The sequence below is a fragment of the Hyla sarda genome, chromosome 7 (assembly GCF_029499605.1).
Source record: "Hyla sarda isolate aHylSar1 chromosome 7, aHylSar1.hap1, whole genome shotgun sequence".
Taxonomy (NCBI): Eukaryota; Metazoa; Chordata; class Amphibia; order Anura; family Hylidae; genus Hyla; species Hyla sarda.
In genome coordinates this window covers 116,608,057-116,628,991 of record NC_079195.1, presented here as the reverse complement: position 1 = coordinate 116,628,991, position 20,935 = coordinate 116,608,057, and the positions used below count along the sequence as shown (strand labels likewise).

At 42.5% G+C, this 20,935-nt stretch overlaps 1 protein-coding gene across 7 annotated transcripts in view; it reads left to right on the top strand.

Annotated features, from left to right (window-relative positions):
- Positions 1–20,935, top strand: part of SEC31B (SEC31 homolog B, COPII coat complex component) — a 151,345-nt gene that overhangs the window by 59,979 nt on the left and 70,431 nt on the right. For all 7 annotated transcript variants that reach the window (XR_008846356.1, XM_056530523.1, XM_056530527.1 and 4 more), the window contains exons 13-18: positions 7,119–7,211; positions 7,524–7,629; positions 14,066–14,244; positions 15,955–16,081; positions 18,490–18,635; positions 19,527–19,700. Coding sequence is in view for 6 of the 7 variants with exons in the window: in XM_056530523.1 (XP_056386498.1) it covers positions 7,119–7,211; positions 7,524–7,629; positions 14,066–14,244; positions 15,955–16,081; positions 18,490–18,635; positions 19,527–19,700 (825 nt within the window). In the remaining variant the exon portion in view is untranslated. The remainder of the gene's footprint in view (positions 1–7,118; positions 7,212–7,523; positions 7,630–14,065; positions 14,245–15,954; positions 16,082–18,489; positions 18,636–19,526; positions 19,701–20,935) is intronic.

The window sequence follows — 20,935 nt, the reverse complement described above, 5'->3', positions numbered from 1 at the left end:
AAGATTTTTTTATAGAAGTAATTTACAAATCTGTTTAACTTTCTGGAGCCAGTTGATATATAAAAAAAAAAGTTTTTTTCCTGGAAAACCCCTTTAACCCCTTAAGGACCCATGACGTATGCGTACGTCTCTGCACCCTGGGCTTTTTCCGGTCTCTGCCGCTCACCGGGCATAGATTGGAACGGCATGCCTGCTGATATCCTTCAGCAGGCATGCCGTGCAAATGCCGAGACCCCCCCATGTCGGCGATAGCAGAAAATCGCATGTCAATTCAGACATGCGATTTTCTCCTATTCCGGGCTGATCGGGTCTCTGGTTATCCGATCACCCGGAAAATTGTGATGATCGGAGCTGTCAGTGACAGCCCTGATCATCTTGCAGGGTAGGAGTGTGAAGTCGCAATGCTGCGATCTCCTCCTATCCCCTGCCATTAGTCAGAATTGATTCTGACCAATGGCAGAGCAGGACAGTGGGTTGCCATGGCAACCCCCCCGTTCTGGCCACCCCTGGATGTCGAGGGGATCGGGGGAAGAAGATGGAGGCCGGGTACCTTACCTGAAGATGCCTGGGAACAGCTGATCGTCGCTGGAGACTGCTGGATCCGGGCTCAGGTAGGGAAACTACGTGGGGGGGGAGAGAGAATTGAAAGTGAAAGTAAAGTGATCTTTACTGTGGCAACCACTAGGACGGGCAAACTGCAACTCCCAGCATGCCCAGCATGCAACATCTGGAGGGTCACAGCTTGGAGACCACTGTTACAGTGGTGCCCAAATGGTAGCCCTCCAGATGTTGCCAAACTACAACTCTCAACATGACTAGACTGCAGGCATGCTGGGAGTTGTAGTTCTGTAACATCTGTCCCTTCAGATTTAGCAATTTTCATGACATTTTTGAAAATTGCTGCTCTACTTTGAAGCCCTCTAATTTTTTCAAAAAGCAAAAATATGTCCATTTTATGATGCCAACATAAAGTGGACATATTGGGGGAGATTTATCAAAACTTGTGCAGAGGAAAACTTGCCCAGTTGCCCATAGCAACCAATTAGCTTGCTGCTTTCATTTTTATGAAGGCCTGTGAAAAATGAAAGAAGCGATCTGATTGGTTGCTATGGGCAAGTAGCGATCTTCAAAGTTAGAAATTTGGGGATTTTTCACCCAAAAAGGATGCAAGTAACGCCGAAAATGTACCACCAAAATAAAGTAGAATATGTCACGAAAAAACTATCTCAGAATGATGACTAAAAGCATCCCAGAGTTATTAATATTTAAAGTGACAGTGGTCAGATGTGCAAAAAATGGCCGTGTCCTAAGGTGTAAAATGGCTGGGTCCTTAAGGGGTTAAAGGGGTTATCAAGGAAAAAACTTTTTTTTATATACCAACTGGCTCCAGAAAGTTCAACAGATTTGCAAATTACTTCTATAAAAAAATCTTAATCCTTTCAGTACTTATGAGCTGCTGAAGTTGAGTTGTTCTTTTCTGTCTAAGTGCTCTCTGATGACACCTGTCTCGGGAACTGTCCAGAGTAGAAGCAAAATCCCCACAGCAAACCTATTCTGCTCTGTGCAGTTCCAGAGACAGACAGAGATGTCAGCAGAGAGCACTGTTGCCAGACAGAAAAGAACAACTCAACTTCAAAATCTGATAAATATTAGAAGGATTAAGATTTTTTAATAGAAGTAATTTACAAATCTGTTTAACTTTCTGGAGCCAGTTGATATATAAAAAGAAATGTTTTTCCTGGAATACCCCTTTAATCTAAATAAAAGCAAACAGCCATGGGACCGACATAGGCAAATAGAAGTAGTAGAATGGGTCACCGGCATGCCTTAACGTTAACTAGTAATGTTTCTGACTCTTTGCTTACCTCCCTCTGCATAGGGCAGTGTTTCCCAACCAGGGTGCCTCCAGCTGTTTCAAAACTACAACTCCCAGTATGCCCGGACAGCCTTTGGCTGTCCAGGCATGCTGGGAGTTGTAGTTTTGCAACAGCTGAAGGCACCCTGGTTTGGAAACACTGGCATGGGGAGACTGTTATGTCCTTATATAATAAAGTAGTGGTAGACTACTGCCTTTCCAACAAAGCATTATGTCATACGTGTGCCCTAATTTCATTCATGAATGAAATGGGGCAGATCGAAAACTCAATCGCAAGTTATTGGGCAGACTAGATGGGCCAAATGGTTCTTATCTGCCGACACATTCTATACGTTCCTGGCTACCACTGGTAGCAACATCAACAGGAAGATTATTTTTTAAGTATGTGTTTATTTGGCTTTACATGGAGCTGTTCACACAAGCCTGAGATCACTCTGTGCATTGCTAGTGACAGTAGGAATGAAGTAAAGCACTTTGTGTTTACAGCTGTAGAAAGTGTTCTTAACCCCTTAACGATGAGCGTCGTAAATGTACGGTGCTGCTAAGTGTCACTTCACGCACATCGCCGTACATTTACGGCGCTGGGTTCCTTGATCAACGCATCTCCCGAGGCGGTGATCGGAACGTGAGGACTGCTGATATCTATCAACAGCAATCGCGGCATATCGCCCAGGGGGATCCTGAATCCCCCCCCCACTTGTCGGCGATCGCCGTGATTCGCTGGTCAATTCTGACCAGCGAATCACGGCTTTTCCAGGCTGATCAGGTCTCAGAGACAGCTCCGATCATCCTAAAGGATAGGAACGAGGTGGCAGTGGTGGCAACTCCTCCTATCCCTATCAGGGGAATCGTAGGGCGGGGGGGGGGGGGGGGGGGGTCAAAGTTGAGATCCCCGCTCCAGAAGTCCGGGCAGAGCAGGGCAAAGATGGCAGCAGCATACAGCGGGGGATGGAGGAAGACAGCGGGGGACCGGCGGCGGGGAGGACTGGCGGCAATAGAATACAGCAGTGAAAATCTGGTAAGTGATCTTCACTGCTGCATTGTAGTATCACAACTACAACTCCCAGCATTCCCAGATAGCCAAAGGCTGTCTGGGCATGCTGGGAGTTGTAGTTTCGCAAAATCCGGAGGGCTACAGTTTGGAGACTACTGTATAGTGGTTTCCAGACTGTGCACTTCCAGATGTTGCAAAACTACAACTCCCAGCATGCTGAGCGTTGTAGTTTGGCAACATCTGAAGGGCCAGATGTTGCAAAACTTAAACTCCCAGCATGCCCTTCGGCTCTCCGGGCATGCTGGGAGTTGTAGTTTTGCAACAACTGGAGGCACACTGGTTGGGAAACACTCAGTGTTTCCCAACCTGTGTGCCTCCAGCTGTTGCAAAACTATAACTCCCAACGTGCATTGACAGACCATGCATGCTGGGAGTTGTAGTTCTGCAACAGCTGGAGGTACACAGTGTGGAAACACTGCGGTAGTCTGTTAACTAACTTAGTGTTTTCCAACCAGTGTGCCTCCAGCTGTTGCATAACTAAAACTCCCAGCATGCACGGTCTGTCAGTGCATGCTGGGTGTTGTAGTTTTGCAACAGCTGGAGGTTTGCCCCCCCCCCCCCCCCCAGTGTGAATGTACACGGACGGGTTTCTGCAGCAAATTTTTCGCCGCAGCTCAAACTCCCAGCGGGAAACTCGCTGTGAACACCCACCTGTGTGAATGTACCCTAAAAACACTACACTACACCTACACAAAATAAAGGGTAAAAAACTACATATACACCCCCATACACTGCCTCCCCCCCTCACCCCACAATAAAAATAAAAAAAACGTCTCATACAGCAGTATTTCCAAAACGGAACTTCCACCTGTTGCAAAATAACTCCCAGTATTGCCGGACAGCCATTGACTGTTCAGGCATGCTGGGAGTTTTGCAACAGCTAAAGGCACCCTGTTTGGGGAACACTGCCATGTCCTTCCCTATGTAGATCCCTAATTTAGGCCTCAAATGCATATGGCGCTCTCTCACTTCAGAGCCCTGTCGTATTTCAAGGCAACAGTTTAGGGCCACATATGGGGTATTTCCCCATATGGAGTATTTCCCCATATGCCTAACAAATTTTGGGGGGCTTTTTCTCCTTTTACCCCATATGAAAAGGTAAAGTTGGGGGCTACACCAGCATGTTTGTATAAAAAAATTAAATTTTTTACGCTATTATGCTGGTGTTGCCCCATACTTTTCATTTTTACAAGAGGTAAAAGGAAAAAAAGACCCCCAAAATTTTTAACGTAATTTCTCCTGAGTAAGGAAATACCCCATATGTGGGTGTAAAGTGCTCTGCGGGCGCACAACAAGGCTCAGAAGTGAGAGTGCACTATGGACATTTGAGGTCCAAATTGGTGATTTGCACAGGGTTGGCTGATAGTTACAGCAGTTTTGACCACATGTGACTCCATTTTGGAAACTTTACCCCTCACAGAACGTAACAAGGGATATCGTGAGCCTTAACGCCCCACAGGTGTTTGACAAATTTTCGTTAAAATTGGACGTGAAAATGAAAAATCTGATTTTTTTTTTTCCACTAAAATGCTGGTGTTACCCCAAAGTTTTTATTTTCACAAGGGGTAATAGGAGAAAAAGCCCCCCAAAATTTGTAACACCATTTTTTCTGAGTATGGAAATACCCCATATGTGGATGTAAAGTGCTCTGAAATTGTATACCATGTGTGTTTACAAAGCCCCATGGTGCCAGAACAGCGGAACCCCCCCACATGCGACCCCATTTTGGAAACTACACCCCTCAGGTGTCTGACAGATTTTTTGAACAGTGGTCCGTGAAAATGAAAAATGTAATTTTTCATTTGCACAGCCCACTGTTCAAAAAATCTGTCAAACGCCAGTGGGGTGTAAATACTCACTGCACCCCTTATTAAATTCTGTTAGGGGTGTAGTTTCCAAAATGGGGTCACATGGGGGGGGGGGGTCCACTGTTCTGGTAGCACAGGGGCTTTGTAAACGCACAATTCTATTCCAACCAAATTCTCTTTCCAAAAGCCCAATGGCGCTCCTTCTCTTTTGAGCATTGTAGTTCATCCGCAGAGCACTTTACATCCACATATGGGGTATTTCCATACTCAGAAGAAATTGTGTTACAAATTTTGGGAGGCTTTTTCTCCTTTTACCCCGTATGAAAAGGTAAAGTTGGGGGCTACACCAGCATGTTAGTATAAAAAAATGAAAATTTTTACGCTAATTACCCCTTGTTCCTTGAGGGGTGTAGTTTCCAAAATTGTATGCCATGTGTTTTTTTTTTTGCTGTTATGGCACCATGGGGGCTTCCTAAATGAGACATGCCACCCAACAACCATTTCAGCAAAATTCGCTCTCCAAAATCCCATTGTCGCTCCTTCCCTTCTGAGCCCTCTAGTGCACCCACAGAGCACTTTACATTCACATATAAGGTTTTTCCTTACTCGAGAGAAATTGGGTTACAAATTTTTGTAAAATGAAAAAAATGGGTTTACAAGAACATGTTAGTGTAAAAAATTTAGATTTAGAATTTTCTCCTCCACTTTACTGCTATTCCTGTGAAACACCTAAAGGGTTAACAAACTTTCTGAATGTCATTTTGAATACTTTAAGGGGTGCAGTTTTCATAATGGGGTCCGTTATAGGGTATTTCTAACATAAAGACCCTCAAATTCACTTTGAAACTGAACTGGTCCCTAAAAAATTCTGATTTTGAAATTTTCAGGAAAAATTGAAAAATTGCTGCTAAACTAAAAAGCCCTATAATGTCTTCAAAGAGTAAATACATGTCAACTTTATGATGTAAACACAAACTAGACATATTGTATATGTGAATCAACATATTTATTTGGAATATCCATTTTCCCTACAAGCAGAGAGCTTCAAAGTTCGAAAAAATGCAACATTTTCAAATTTTTCATGAAATTTGGGATTATTCACCAAGAAGTGATGCAAGTATCAACAAAAATTTACCACTAACATAAAGTAGAATATGTCATGAAAAAACTATCTCAGAATCAAATTCATAAATTAAAACATTCCAGAGTTATTAATGCTTAAAGTGACAGTGGTAAGATTTGCAAAAAACGGCTGCGTCCTTAAAGGGGTACTCCGCCCCTGGCATCTTATCCCCTATCCAAAGGATAGGGGATAAGATGTTAGATCGCCACGGTCACGCCGCTGCAGCACCCAGCCATCATTACTGCACAGAGCGAGTTCGCTCTGTGCGTAATGACGGGCGATACAGGGCCCGGAGCAGCGTGACGTCATGGCTCCGCCCCTCATGACATCATGGCCCGTCCCCTTAATGCAAGTCTATGGCAGGGGGCGTGGCGACCACCACGCCCCCTCCCATAGACTTGAATTGACTGGAGCGGGCCGTGACGTCACGAGGGGCGGAGCCAAGACGTAACGATGCTCTGGCCCCTGTATTGCCCGTCATTACGTGCAGAGCGATCTCGCTCTGCGCAGTAATAATAGCGGGGTGCTGCAGCAGCGATCCCCGGGGTCCCCAGCAGCGGGACCCCGGCGATCTGACATCTTATCCCCTATCCTTTGGATAGGGGATAAGATGTCTAGGGGCGTAGTACCCCTTTAAGGTCAAAATGGGCTGCGTCCTTTAAGGGGTTAAAACACATTCACTCTCTAACAGTCTGCATCAGGGTCTTAGGCAGTTATTTGAAGTAACCATTTACAATGTCATTCTAGAAAATAGTGTAGTACCTAATTTGCAGCAACAGTTTGGTTATCATGCAGCTGTTAAAGTGTAAAGAGATCTAAAGTGGACCATATACAGGAGGGTATGATGCTGGTATAAGCAGCAAAGGGGACCAGCAACACCATATCAATTGTTGTGGCTTTGAAATTAGAATTTTATATAAGAAATAGACATGAATGTGAGGATGTTTGAATGTCAGTACGACTCTGGCCACGTAGGGGAAGATCTATCTTTGTTGTCTTTAAAAAGTGAGCTTTAAAGTCATTTATTTGTGCTTTGGTCTCTCTTATGTGCAACATTTTTATCATACTATTGCGGGGGGGGGGGGGGGGGGTTGATAAATTTGGCGCATGTAAGCAAAACATCAGAACACACTTGTATGATTCCTCCTCTCTGCTTTTTGCACAAGATTGTATTAAAAGTTTTTTGCTTAATGCACTAGCTGCATAAATTCTCTTCTGTATACTACAACACCTTGTAATGTTCCTTCTTTATTTCAGATCTCCATTGCTTTGGGAAATGGTTTGCAAAATAAAAATAGCCCATCAGAAGGAGAGGATCTTGTACAGAGCATCCAGTCTGTTTCTAGCCAGGTAACTTGTTTTTACTAGAGCATGCATACCAATAAAAGTGAATATTCACCTTACACTACTGTCTAAGGTATACGGCGGCCTTTCAACATCATCTGTCGGTGAAAAGAAAGGTAGGGAATGTTTGATTTCTACTGCCTGACCCTGTTGTTCTGGGACAAATATTCGGCTGCCGAAGCTGTCTTGGTGCAGCTTACCCATCCCCAGATGAAAGTTTGGTTGTGCCGAACAAATATATATATATATATATATATATATATATATATATATATAGTTTTCATCTTGCCTCTACATCCTTTTTTTTTTTTTTTTAAGGCTTCAAGTAGCTTTACTGGGCAAACTGTGTCCTCCTCCTCCTCCATGGAGTTTTTTAATCTACCTCCTCAAGAGACCACCAAGTTTGATATCCCTGTAACATCAGGTATGTCTAAATGTAAAATCTTTTAGTTTTGCACCAGTGTTATTGTATGTATGTAATAAACAATTAGGGGTGCTACTATATGTGCTAGAATTTAAAATAGACCAAGAAAAATACACACTGGCTAATCTACAACAAGAGGGTGCACAGGCACACCCTCTGAGGTACACATGTTCCTATGGTGTTAAATGCATGCAATATGAACCACATGACAGAAACATTGCCAGATAAATGTATGTCAAAAGGCGTGGGTGAAAACCCCAAACCATCCACGAACCCAAGATACACAACATGCTGCGACCACCTATTGAGTTTTGTACCCAGCACACTAACTCACACATACCCCCACATACACTTAGGCAGTGAACACACTCTAAGGCCATGTTCACACGGCATAAAATGTGCGGAGTGTCCACCCCGTAGAACAGGGGCAGCTCCAAAATGTGTTGTGTCATAGACAATGCATTTCTGAGTGAAAACCGTAGAAAGAATAGACATGTCTATTCTTTCAGCAGATGCCGGAATCGGGATTCCCACAGCAGAAACATCTACTGCGGAAATTCCACTGTGTGAACAGTGCAACAGAATCTCATTGAAATGGGATTCTGCTGCAGCGGAATGTCCGTGCGGTATATTCAAGCAGAATTTCGCACCGACATTTCGCTCTGTCGTGTGAGCATACCCTGAAGGTGTGTTCACACAGCTAAAATCCATGCTGATTTGGATGCAGAATCTTCAATGTTTTCTGCATCCAAATCATCACATTTTACCATGAAAATCAGTCTCATTTACTTCAGTGGTAATGTCTGCACAATGCAGAAATATCTACATGATTTTTAATAACAATGTTGCGTTTTTTTTAAACACAGAAAAAAAAAGTTATGTCTCTTCAGCAAATTTATGCAGCTATTATCCAGGATAAAAAAATAAAAATTGCTGCGTTATTTAATAATTACAGCCACGCCTGACCTCAGTTTGTGTTGTTTATTACAGCTCTGCTGCACTCACTTTCACAGAACTAAGCTGCAATACAACACACAGACAGGGGACAAGAGTGGTGCCTTTTTCCTTTTTAACCTTAGATATTCCTTTTAAATCTGCACTTAGATGCCTGACAAGGATTTTGAGGAGGAATTTTATGCCATGTTGATTCTTTTAGAGCGTTCAAAGACAAAACTTATTAAAGTTTTGAGCTTTAGAGTGTAGTTACACGTACAGTATCCTGCACATATTTCATGCGCAAGATTTAAAGCTGCAGATTTGAAGCCTTGTTCAGTCATTTAGTTAACATTAAAATCTACAGCTTCAGGTTGATGTGCAGGATACTGTGCATGTGAACAGACCCTTTAACCCCTTAAGGACGCAGCCCATTTGGGCCTTAAGGACGCATAAAATTTTTACGTTTTTTTTTTTTCCTCCTCGCCTTCAAAAAATCATAACTCTTTTATATTTTCATCCACAGACTAGTACGAGGGCTTGTTTTTTGCGCGACCAGTTGTCCGTTGTAATGCCATCACTCACTTTACCATTAAATGTATGGCGCAACCAAAAAAATACTATTTGTTTGGTGAAATTAAAAAGAAAACCACAATTTTGCTAATTTTGGAAGGTTTTGTTTTCACGCCGTGCAATTTACGGTAAAAATGACATGTGTTCTTTATTCTTTGGGTCAATATGATTAAAATGATACCCATGATAACATACTTTTCTATTACTGTTGCGTTTAAAAAAAATTGCTAACTTTTTAACCAAATTAGTATGTTTAAAATCCCCCTATTTGAAGACCTATAACTTTTTCATTTTTCCGTGTAAGCGGTGGTATGAGGGCTCATTTTTTGCGCTGTGACCTGTACTTTTTATTGATACCATATTTGCTTATATAGAACTTTTAATCCATTTTTTATACATTTTTGTGGGAATGTTATAAAAAAGCATCTATTTTGGACTTTTTTTATTTTTCCGTTCACGCCGGTCACCGTACGGTATCATTAACATTTTATTTTAATAGTTCAGATATTTACGCACGCGGCGTTACCAAATATGTATTTAAAATATTTTTAACACTTTTTGTGGGTGAAATAGGGAAAATGGGACAATTTACGCTTTTATTGGGCGAGGGGGTTTTTCACATTTTTTATACTTTTACTTTTATTTTTACACTTTAATATTCCCCATAGGGGACTATTTATAGCAATCACTCGATTGCTAATCCTGTTCAGTGCTATGTATAGGACACAGCACTGATCAGGGTTATCGGTCATCTTCTGCTCTGGTCTGCGGGAAGGCAGATCAGAGCAGAAGACGCTGGGAAGGCAGCGGAGCCAGGTGAGGGGACCTCCGTCTGCCGTGCCGGATGATCGGATCGCCGCGGCAGCGCTGCGGGCGATCCGATCATCCATTTTAGTGACCGCGATGCTGCAGATGCCGTGATCTGTATTGATCACGGCATCTGAGGGGTTAATGGCGGACATCCGCGAGATTGCGGGTGTCTGCCATTATGGGCGGGTCCCTGGCTGCGATCAGCAGCCAGGACCTGCCGCGCATGATCCGGGCATCGCTCCGATGCTCGCGGTTATGCTTAGGGCGTAAATGTACGTCCTGGTGCGTTAACTACCACCTCGCCAGGACGTACATTTACGGCGCTTGTCGTTAAGGGGTTAAGGTCTACAGGTTTTTTCATTTTTGCACTTAAAATCAGAACGCCTTAAATTTTTCACCTACAGACCCATATGAGGGCTTGTTTTTTGCACCACCAATTGTACTTTGAAATTACATTAGTCATTTCACCACAATCTCTATGGTGAAACCATAAACAAATCTTTGTGGGGCAAAATTTAAAAAAAATTCCATTTTGTAATTTTTTTGGGGCTTTCGATTCTACACAGTGCACATCTTTATTCTGTAGGCCCATACGATTAAAGGGATACCCAACTTATATAGGTTTTATTTAGTTTTACTTTTTTCTAAAAAATTATAACTATTTGTACAAAAATTTGTATGTTTAAAAATGTCCTCTTCTTACCCCTAAATCTTTTTTATTTTTCCGTATACAAGGCTTTATAAGAGCTAATTTTATTTATTTTTTGCTCCGTGATCTGAAGTTTTTATCTGTATTATTTTTGTTTTGATGGGACTGCTTCTTATACTTTTTGTTTTAGGGTATACAAAGTGATTACAAATACAAAATTTAGAAGTTTTTAATTTACGTGTATGCCATTGACCATGCGGTTTAATTAACATTATATTTTATAGTTATGACATTTACGCACGCGATGGTACCATATATGTTTGTTTATTTTTGTTTACATAATTATTTTTTTTATTAGGGAAGGGGTTAAATCATATATAAAAATTTTATTTTATTTTTTTAACTTTTTTTTTGTCAATTATAATTTTTTTTTTTTTTTTGTTAGACCCCATAGGGGACTATTACATGCAATCCTTAGATTGCATACACTAAACAATGCTATGCCATAGCATAGCATTGATCAGTGTTATCTGTGCTCAATTGCTCTAGCCTGCAGAGTCTGACTGGAGCATCGAGGCACAGATCTGATGGCGAGGAGGCAGGTAAGGGCCCTCCCACAGTCCTCTCAGCTGTTCGGGATGCCCCGATTTCACCGCGGCGGTCCCGAACAGCCCGCTGAGCTTGCCAGGATGTTTTTTCTGCTTTTTCAAATGCGTGATCAACTTTGATCACGGCGTCTAAAGCGTTAATACCGGACATCAGCGCGATCGGCGATGTCTGGTATTAGCCGTGGGTCTTAGTTGCTGATAGCAACTGGCACTCACCGCGTATGAAGCGCGCTCAGCTCCTGAGCCCACTTTATATAACGGGAGCTGGCAATGGACGTAAATATACGTCCATTGTCCTAAAGGGGTTAAAGGGTTTTTCCAGCAACATTTTTTGATGATATATCTTCAGGATAGGTCATCGATAACAGTACAGCACTGACTCTATTAATACTTTTTCTTATTGTTTTTTTAAATATGAAAATTACTAATTTTAAGCATTTTCACACTTCAAAGTTACAAAAGAGATCTACAGTATTTATCGGCGTATAACACGCACCCCCATTTTAACAGGGAAATTTAAGTAAAAAAAATAAAATGTAAAATAAATGACTTGGACTAAATGCCACATCATCCTCCCAACTTGCTTTTCTTCTGCACCTCAGTTATGTCCTGTCCCCTCCAGTGCCACATCATTCCTTCCCTTTTATCAGTCCCTGTGCCACATTTACCCCTCTCATCGCCACCCCCCATGTCTCATCATCCCCCCATGTCTCATAATTTCCCCCTGTCCGAGACCACCACTAGCCATATAGACATTAAGCATTTAGTGCCTCCCCCACCATCATTTTCCCGTCTCATCATCCCCTACCCTGTCTCATCATGTCCCCCCATCATTCCCCCCCTCATCATTTCCCAATCTCATCATCCCCCACCCTCTCATCATGTCCCCCATCATTCCCCCCTCATCATCCCCCCACCCTGTCTCATCATCCCCCCACCCTGTCTCATCATGTCTCCCAACCTGTCTCATCATCCCCCACCCAGTCTCATCATGTACCCCCATCATTCCCCCCTCATCATCCCCCACCCTGTCTCATTATGCCCCTCATCATTCCCCCCCTCATCATTTTCCCCTGTCTCATCATTTCCCCCTGTCTCATTATGCCCCTCATCATTCCCCCTCATCATTTCCCACGGTCTCATCATTTCCCCCTGTCTCATTATGCCCCTCATCATTCCCCCTCATCATTTCCCACGGTCTCATCATCCCCCACCCTGTCTCATTATGCCCCTCATCATTCCCCCCTCATCATTTCCCCCTGTCTCATCATCCCCCCACCCTGTCTCATCATGCCCCTCATCATTTCCCCCTCATCATCCCCCCCCCACCCTCTCATCATGTCCCCCATCATTCCCCCCTCATCATCCCCCCCCACCCTCTCATCATGTCCCCCATCATTCCCCCCTCATCATCCCACCACCCTGTCTCATCATTCCCCCCCCTCATAATTTCCCCCTGTCTCATCATGTCCCCCCATCATTCCCCCCTCATCATCCCCCACCCTGTCGTATCATGCCCCCCACCCTGTCTCATCATGTCCCCCATCATCCCCGCCCATCATTCCCCCCTGTCTCATCATCCCCCCATCATGTTCCTCCTATGCCGGTGGTCTTCAACCTGTGGACCTCCAGATGTTGCAAAACTACAACTCCCAGCATGCCCGGACAGCCAACTGCTGTCCGGGCATGCTGGGAGTTGTAGTTTTGCAACATCTGGAGGTCTGCAGGTTGAAGACCACTCTTCCCCTTATCTTTCCTGGCTGCGCTTTGGCTGTCTTGCGGGCTGCGGTCAGTGAAGCAGATGAGTGACGTCCTCTCCCGGCTCCTCTGAGCGGCATCAGGGATGTCACTTTTCGGCGGCGAAAAGGAAATGAAAATTGACGTCACTGATGCCGCGCAGAGAAGCTGGCAGAGGACGTCACTCATCTGCTTCAGTGACCGCAGCCCGCAGCTGCCGAAGTGCAGCCAGGTAAGGAAAATAAACAAAACTATGAAAAGTGCTTGTAGTACTTGTATATAGTGCGGGTGACGAAGATTAAAAGGTAGGGCAGATCCGGACAAGGTAGGGCTCATTTTAATCAGCGTCTCCCACACTATCCACCAGTACCTGTGGATAGTGCGGGAGAAAACGAGTGACAGTTTTCCAAAGCGGGGAGCCGCTGGTCACTGATTTAAAGTGGCTGCGGCCATGCTGCTAATACTTAATAAGCAGCCGCTGCTGCGGCCGCTTTAAATCAGTGACCAGAAGATTTATCAGCGTATAACACGCAGGCAGGCTTTTTGCCTTAAATTTAAGTTTTAAAAGTGCGTCTTATATGCCAATAAATACGGTAACTTATGCATTCTGCTGTATCTAGGTTAATATATTGTACAGGTCTACTGGACTATTACTCTAAACAGCAGAGAGAAATATTGAGCCATTTGAAAAAGTCCGCTTGAAAAAATACAGCAAAATCTTGGTCTTACGTTGTGGTTTTAAGAGATGGTGCCCATGCCGCCTTCTGGGTGACTGGGACTACTATATAATCTTGTATTCACCTTCCACCATTCTGGTAGGGTCACACGTGCCGTATTTGCTGCTACGTATTTTCTTACCCATTGACTTCAATGGGCAACACAATCAGCTGCAGAAAATAAGGCACGTGTGACCCCACCCTTACATTATATTTCATACCAAGTTTTGTTTTTAGTGCCTAACTTCATCACACTCTTTTGAGGAGATTAAATAAAAGTTTACCAGTTGCCCATAGCAACCAGATGTTTATAAATGAAAGAAACAATCTAAATGGAAGCTAAGGGCACCTGGTCAACTTTTCATCCGCACAGAGATGTAATAAAGCTCTACGTTTTGCTACTGTTTTAGACACAGATGGCCTGATAAGCCAGGCACTGCTAATGGGAAACTTTGAGGCAGCGGTGGACTTGTGCTTGAAGGATGGTCGCTATGCTGATGCCATTATTTTGGCTAATGCTGGAGGGGAAGACTTGCTGAGAGAGACCCAACAGTGGTACTTCGCTCACCAGAAAAATAAAATTACTACAGTAAGTAGAAAATATCATCTTCCTACAGAAGAACGCACTTAAAGATGTTGTCCAGTAATATGTTTAATTTTAGTACTGTCCTCAGCCTGTCTTTAAAAAAAAAAAAAAAAAGAACTTTCCTTCCTTCGCACCCTATAGGCTTTGGTATCAGTGCTCTCTATCTGTGGCCGGTGACAATGCTTTCCCAAGAGCTGCAGCCAGGGTCTGCAGCCAGGGGAACTGACAGTGCCACTCGCCAATCAATGGGTGAGGTGGGAGACCATTGCCAATGCTACAAGGAGGTGAGGAAGGTGAAGGTTTTGTGTTTTATTAGGCAGGCTAGCCCTGTAAGTTTTTATGCATGAGAAAAAGCTGCTACTGTTCACAGAAACAGATATTTGGATTTCAGGTTTACTGTATGGTAAGTTGTAACTGTTATAAATCTTGTTGCATAAAATAGATCTCAGTTGCAGTCCTTAGGCTACTTTCACACTGCCATAAGGATACGGCAGTTTGACGGCCGTCAAAAAACAACTGCGCCCAACGCCCCCCATATTAGTAACGAAGAGCCATCGGGAACCGTTGTGCCCGGTCACAAGAACAGGCGTTAAAGTCACAAACAAACAAAAAAGTCTTTAAAGCGTACCTGTCATAGTGCAAAAAAAGTGATGTGTTACTCAGGACCCAATCCTGATCATGTTCATATACTTTTTATGTGTCTGGGACCTATATATCCAGAGATATAAGCATTTATCTTCTGGTGAGTTACTTTTTCATTGTGCAGGCTGGAGGGGGCGTGTCTGTCTGTCTCCCTCACAGGAGCAAGCCTGGGCAGTCAGCCAATCAGTACTCTCTACTCTGTAACCCTTTCCTCTCTGGTTTCATGCTGTACATGTTGAACAGAGGAAGATGCTTGGAGCTTGCCTGCAGTAATCAGAAGACATTCTGTTGAATTCATAACAGGATAAAATGTATAAATATAAGAATAGATGTTTATAAAATTAGTGCAAGGATTTTTTGGGTAAAAGTACAGCATTTTTATGAATACATGTTCTGTTTTATCTTCTCCTAGTAAAGCTGGATGCTAATCAGCATAGCTGTCACTATGTGTGTCATTCATCTTTCACAGACTCCTGAATGTCTGATCAAATTCTTTGTCATTCAGGAGTCCGAGAAAGCTTTGACTATTTCAGCATGCTGGGAGTTGTAGTTTAGTGACAACTGAAGCTGCAATGTTTGTAAATAACTGTGTTAGAGGACTGTTGCCTCCAGCTGTTGTAAAACTACAGCTCCCAGCATGTCCACACATCCTTTATTTGTAGTTTTTCATACACAATAGAAATCTCCTATACTGGATACCGGTATGCTTTACGGATGGTATCCAGTATGCTGTAAAATCTAGACTAGTCTGTCTCGCTAAAAGATAGGCGACCCCTAGTGGTGGCTATTTTGAGCTTGAATTTCAGGTGAAAATTGAATTTTTTTTAACAGGTGTATATTGTGAAATGTCATTATAATGAGTCCTGCAATATATGAAAAGTTTTTAACAATGACAGTGCCTCTTTAACGGCTGTTCTTGACAGGGAGCAACGGCAGTGTTAAAAGGGCCTTATTTTGTTATTTCAGTACATCCTGCTAGATCATGATAATTTACAAGGATCAGAAGCATTTTTATAGTTACCTGCTGGAATATAATGCATAACCAACTTATGTTGTCCTGTTTGTGTGCAGCTCCTCTCTGCTGTAGTCCAACACAAGTGGAGAGATGTAGTTCTCAGCTGTAACCTGCAGAGCTGGAAAGAAGCATTAGCTCTGCTGTTGACATATTCCAAACCAGAAGAATATGCAGAACTTTGTGGTAAGTGTCTGCACAACTGCAGTTACAAATGCTGGACTAAGGCCTTACTACTATCACTGCTGTCTCTGGATTTAAAGAGTCCTTCTTCCTAAAATGTTAAGTTGGCCACATAGTTGTAAGTAAGAAGATAGAACAGCAGACATTTTTTTTTTAAATACATTTTTTATTAATATAATCAGTCAATCAATCATCTATTTATTGACTTGTAAAATGACCTACATTTCCAATGTGCTCTCTGAGCCCAGCTTCCTGAAGTAATCACCTTTCTCCCCTTTCTCCCACTACTTCTCTTCATCCATGAAGTGACCTAACGGTCTTCATCCAACTTCCATCTGATATAGCATTGTCCCCCCAATATACGCATCATTCGTCATCATATGTCATCATTCGCATGTGCTGTATCCAATGGGGCTTATCTACTGGTTTTACCACAACTAGGCTAGGAGGTATACTGTTAACAATGAGGTGTAATAGGTGGGTTGGGATGCTGAGAACTACAGACCAGAATGCTAGGAAATTATAGTTGGTTGCCTTACACATATATACAGAACTACTGAATTGAAAGAAGTCATGCTTGCTAGAAATAACATGGAAAAAGTGGAGTGGAAAAACTGTATATGGTTGTCTATATATGTTCTTTTGAAATACATTTTAAAAACATGGTTTTGTTATAATAATATCACAGAGTGGTGACAAGGTCATGGTAGTTCTCTTGGTGCTGTTATTGTGCATCTGTGGATCCCTTCTCTGGTGCATAGTTTTTTTTCATTCCCTCCTTGTCAGGTGATGCGATCAGAGATGACTTGATTTCCTATTGATGAGATGCACTTGGTTTGCAAGGTGCTTGAAGGATGCCAGCTGTAGAGAGGTTCACAGCATGGAAGGGGTTACATCACAAAAGCATTAAACTGCTAATAATAATGAAGACGAAGGGAGGAATTACATTCAGGAGGCAGCACTATGTGCATAGAACGAACACTGCAGTTGCCTAGACATTATAGGAGATAAGAGGAAGTCTTTGATTTCATTTTAAGCCACAGTGTAGATTCTTCGGAGTGCACTCCCAGGCATAGGTTATGTGCACATCGTCTAGGATTTCTTCTAAATCACACTAAATGCTGTCCTTGCCTCTTGGTCTCTCTGATGCTAGAGATAAATTTATTTCAACAGGCAGTGAACAACGGATTGCAGAGAAGGGAGACACCTAGTGGCCACGAATTTAGAGCTTTTTTGCTTGTGTAAGGAGTAATGTTTGGTAAATAAAGTGCCTTTCAAATATGTTAAAAATGTCATAGGCTATTAAATTGAAGGGAATTGTTTGTAATATCAGTGGCCATTTAAAGACTACCTTAAGTGAAAAAAATCTATATGATGGCATGTCATTAGTTTTGATCCACGGGGGTCTGGATGCTGAGAGACCTGTCACTTAAACGAAAGGCCAAAGTTCTCAGCTAAGCACTGTGCCCCTCCGTTTTTGCCTGACTCTCCTAGGCAGTTCTAGTAAATGTGGGCCAGTATTCCTCGGAGCAAAACATTTTGACTAACTCAAATTTACCACTACTTTGTCTCTCCTCACCATCTCTACTTAAATTATCTCTACCTGTTGTAAAGAATATGTTAATCAGATGCTTTAGATCAAGGCAATATATAATTCTTAGTTAAAAGAAAAAATGGGAGGCAGAACTAGGCGCACCATTCTCTTTTGAGAGAGAGCTACATGTTTGACATCCTGACAAAAGGGTTTCATTGACAGAAACCTCTATTAAATGGTTGTTTAGGGTATGTCATGTACCAACCTATTCACACCAGATTTATCCTAGTTTCAGACAAGTACTTTAGGAGATGTGATCGATTTTCTTGGGGATCTGTGGCACATCTGGTGGTCCAGTCCATTAGTAACCTTACTGTGATGACAACGGATTTCTGTCCTTCATACCTTGTTTCATAAAGATGTCCCTTTGCACCTCGCAATGGAGATGTCAGTAAAGTTCCATTCGATTACTTATGAGATTTCTGCTTGTGTTGATCAATGAAAACCTTTTGGTCTCCTAGCCTTAGACTAAAACTTGTAAGGATGTAACACTCCCCCAAATGAGATTTTGCTATATGTTAACAGTCTAGGTGATTCTCTTGGATCAATGTGGACTGAAGGTCATTCATTTTTTTCCACTGTAGGAAACCAGACAGTAGAGATCAAACCAGACAGGAGATGTTTCATTCATAGAAGGTAGCCTAAACTTCTCTCACTTGTCACGAACCCTTAGCTGTGTTTATAACCTATTTAAAGTGGTATTCCAGTGAGGAATTGTTGGTGTGTGGATGCTCCAAAAAAATAAGCAGGGGAACATTCATTTAAAATGTGGTTTCTGTATTGGAATCTGTGTACTGTATCAGTACTTTGCCTTTAGATGCTCTTGGAAACCGCTTGGAGTCAGAAGGAGAGGGGAAGATGTCCTCCCAGGCTTGTTTGTGCTTCATATCCTCGGGAAATGTGGACCGGCTGACCGAGTGTTGGGTTAAAAGCCATGAAACTTCATCACCTCTTGCGCTGCAGGTAAGAGAGATTTTTTTTTTTTTTGCATGTTGCCAGGCGTGGGATGGTAAATCAAACATTTATGGGCACAGAGTAGGTCAGTATGAAGTTGATGGAAATGTCTATGAGATAAAAAGACTGCTGCTGGTTCAGCAGGAACTGTGATACTAGCAGCAGTAAGGAATGTACTTGTGTGTACAAATGTCCCTATAGGTAAACTAATAAGAAAAAAAAAATTAATAAAACAACAGAGGCGTTCCATAGAAGATGATGGCTCTTTACATAGCATAGGGGCCCAACAACCTCTAGTGTCTTCTGTGATGATATAACAAAGGTGCAAGCTGAACCTGATAGGCCTTACTAGAGTTAATGAAGTCCTAGTGCATGCCCGAGCTAGACTTCAATGGGAGTGTCAGGAACATGGGCTACAGCAACAGGGCCTGCCACGGGTTAATACGGACATGACCCATGAGGGTCAGGTTATCTCAGTGCCGCACCCAATATGTCCGGCCGCTGTGATCCCACCTCTGAGAGAGGTAACTGGTCCCTGGTGAGAAGAGCTCAGCAGACACGAACCAGGCAACAGCAGCAGCATGACCCCTATTCCTTGCTATAAATCCTGTCAGGGACCGATGGGCAGGAAGGATCCTGGAGGCTCACCACAGCACGTACATCTGCGAGTAGCAGAATCAAGCATGCAGCTCTCAAGGTAGTGCTGAGAGACAGAGGAACAGCTGAAATGCAACAGGGCCAGTTGTCCAAGGTAGGGTAATATAGTTTGTCAGCCAGTAATTAAGGTTGTAGAAGAAGAAGACAGGGAGCTCTCATAAAATGTGGCCATTCCTTATGTCTGCACACCGGAAGTCACTTTCAATATGGTTTTAATAATAGGACTTCTTGTTTTTTTTGTAGGACTTGGTGGAGAAGGTCATGGTATTAAGGAAATCCATCGAGTTACTCCAAGGGTCAGATCTGCCACTGAAAGGGCCTGTGTTAGCAGACAAGGTAGCACAATATGCCAGTCTCCTGGCATCTCAGGGTAACCTAACTGCTGCCATGAGCTACTTGCCTAGTGACTCTGAGGAGGTATGTTAATGTTTTTATGATCACATTGGTAAATTTATATATATATATAAAGAGAGAGAGAGAGAGAGAGAGATAAAACACAATGTGTGTGTGTGTGTATGTATGTGTTTGTATGTGTGTATGTATATGTGTATGTTCCAGCATCACGTCCAAACGGCTAAAGATATTAACATGAAACTTGGCACACATGTTACTAATATGTCAACAGTTTAACTACAGGGGAAGTTAGGATAATTATTCACTCCTCTCAGTGAAATCGATATATTAGTCCTTGGAGAGAACTTTAACGAGTATTCATTTGTAAACTCAACCAATCAGACATAGATTTTTAAAATATAACTTTTACTTAAATTTCATAAAAAGACAAACAACATCAATAATGACAGTTACAATAAAGCAAAAAATGTGTATCTTCAGCAATATTCTAGTTCCAATACAAAGTTAGAAAATTTGATGTAAGCCTTTTGGCTTAATGAAGGAAGGGAAAGGGGGGTACAGGTGAGTGCCCTCGATAATTAGATATCCCTACCTATTCTAATTCTAGTTCCCTATCTACCATAAGTGTGGATGGGGGAAGGGTATTCTTAGATCACAGTCAAATAAATTACAGAGTACTGGTGACATGTGCAGGAGATAACATGCTACGCATCCACCAGTACCGTGTGCAACATTTCTTATACTTCTTATCCTACGCGTTTCTCCCATCTTATGTAAATGGGTTCATCAGGGTGGAAGGAGAAATTGAAAACAGATAATATTGAATGATGAGCTGAAGAAGTGATAGAAATATACAAAATAGTGTTACTTAGTCATCGTCACCCAGTCAGGCCAGTCACCGTTGGTCTTTGAAAAATAAATAAATATGTGTGGGGAGTCTATTGTTCATATATATGACACGTTATTAATAATTTGCAATCAAAACATCAACATTTCTCGATCGGTTCCATTGGGGGACACAGACAGTGGGTGTATCTTGCTTTCTCTAGGAGGTGTGACACTATGGTAATAAAAAAGTCAGCTCCTCCCAGCAGGATATACCCGCCTTCAGGCTCTGAGCTAGTCAGTTTAAGCTTAGTGTCTGAAGGAGGTGGATAACGGCTGGATTCTCCAGTCCAGGTCTTCTGTTTTTTATTTTCTTAGTATAGGGACGTGTTAGTTTTTTATTCCCTTTCTTTTTCGTTTTCAGGTGGGGACTCAGAAACTGCGGTTCACTGTTTCCCCATTGCGAGTAAGGG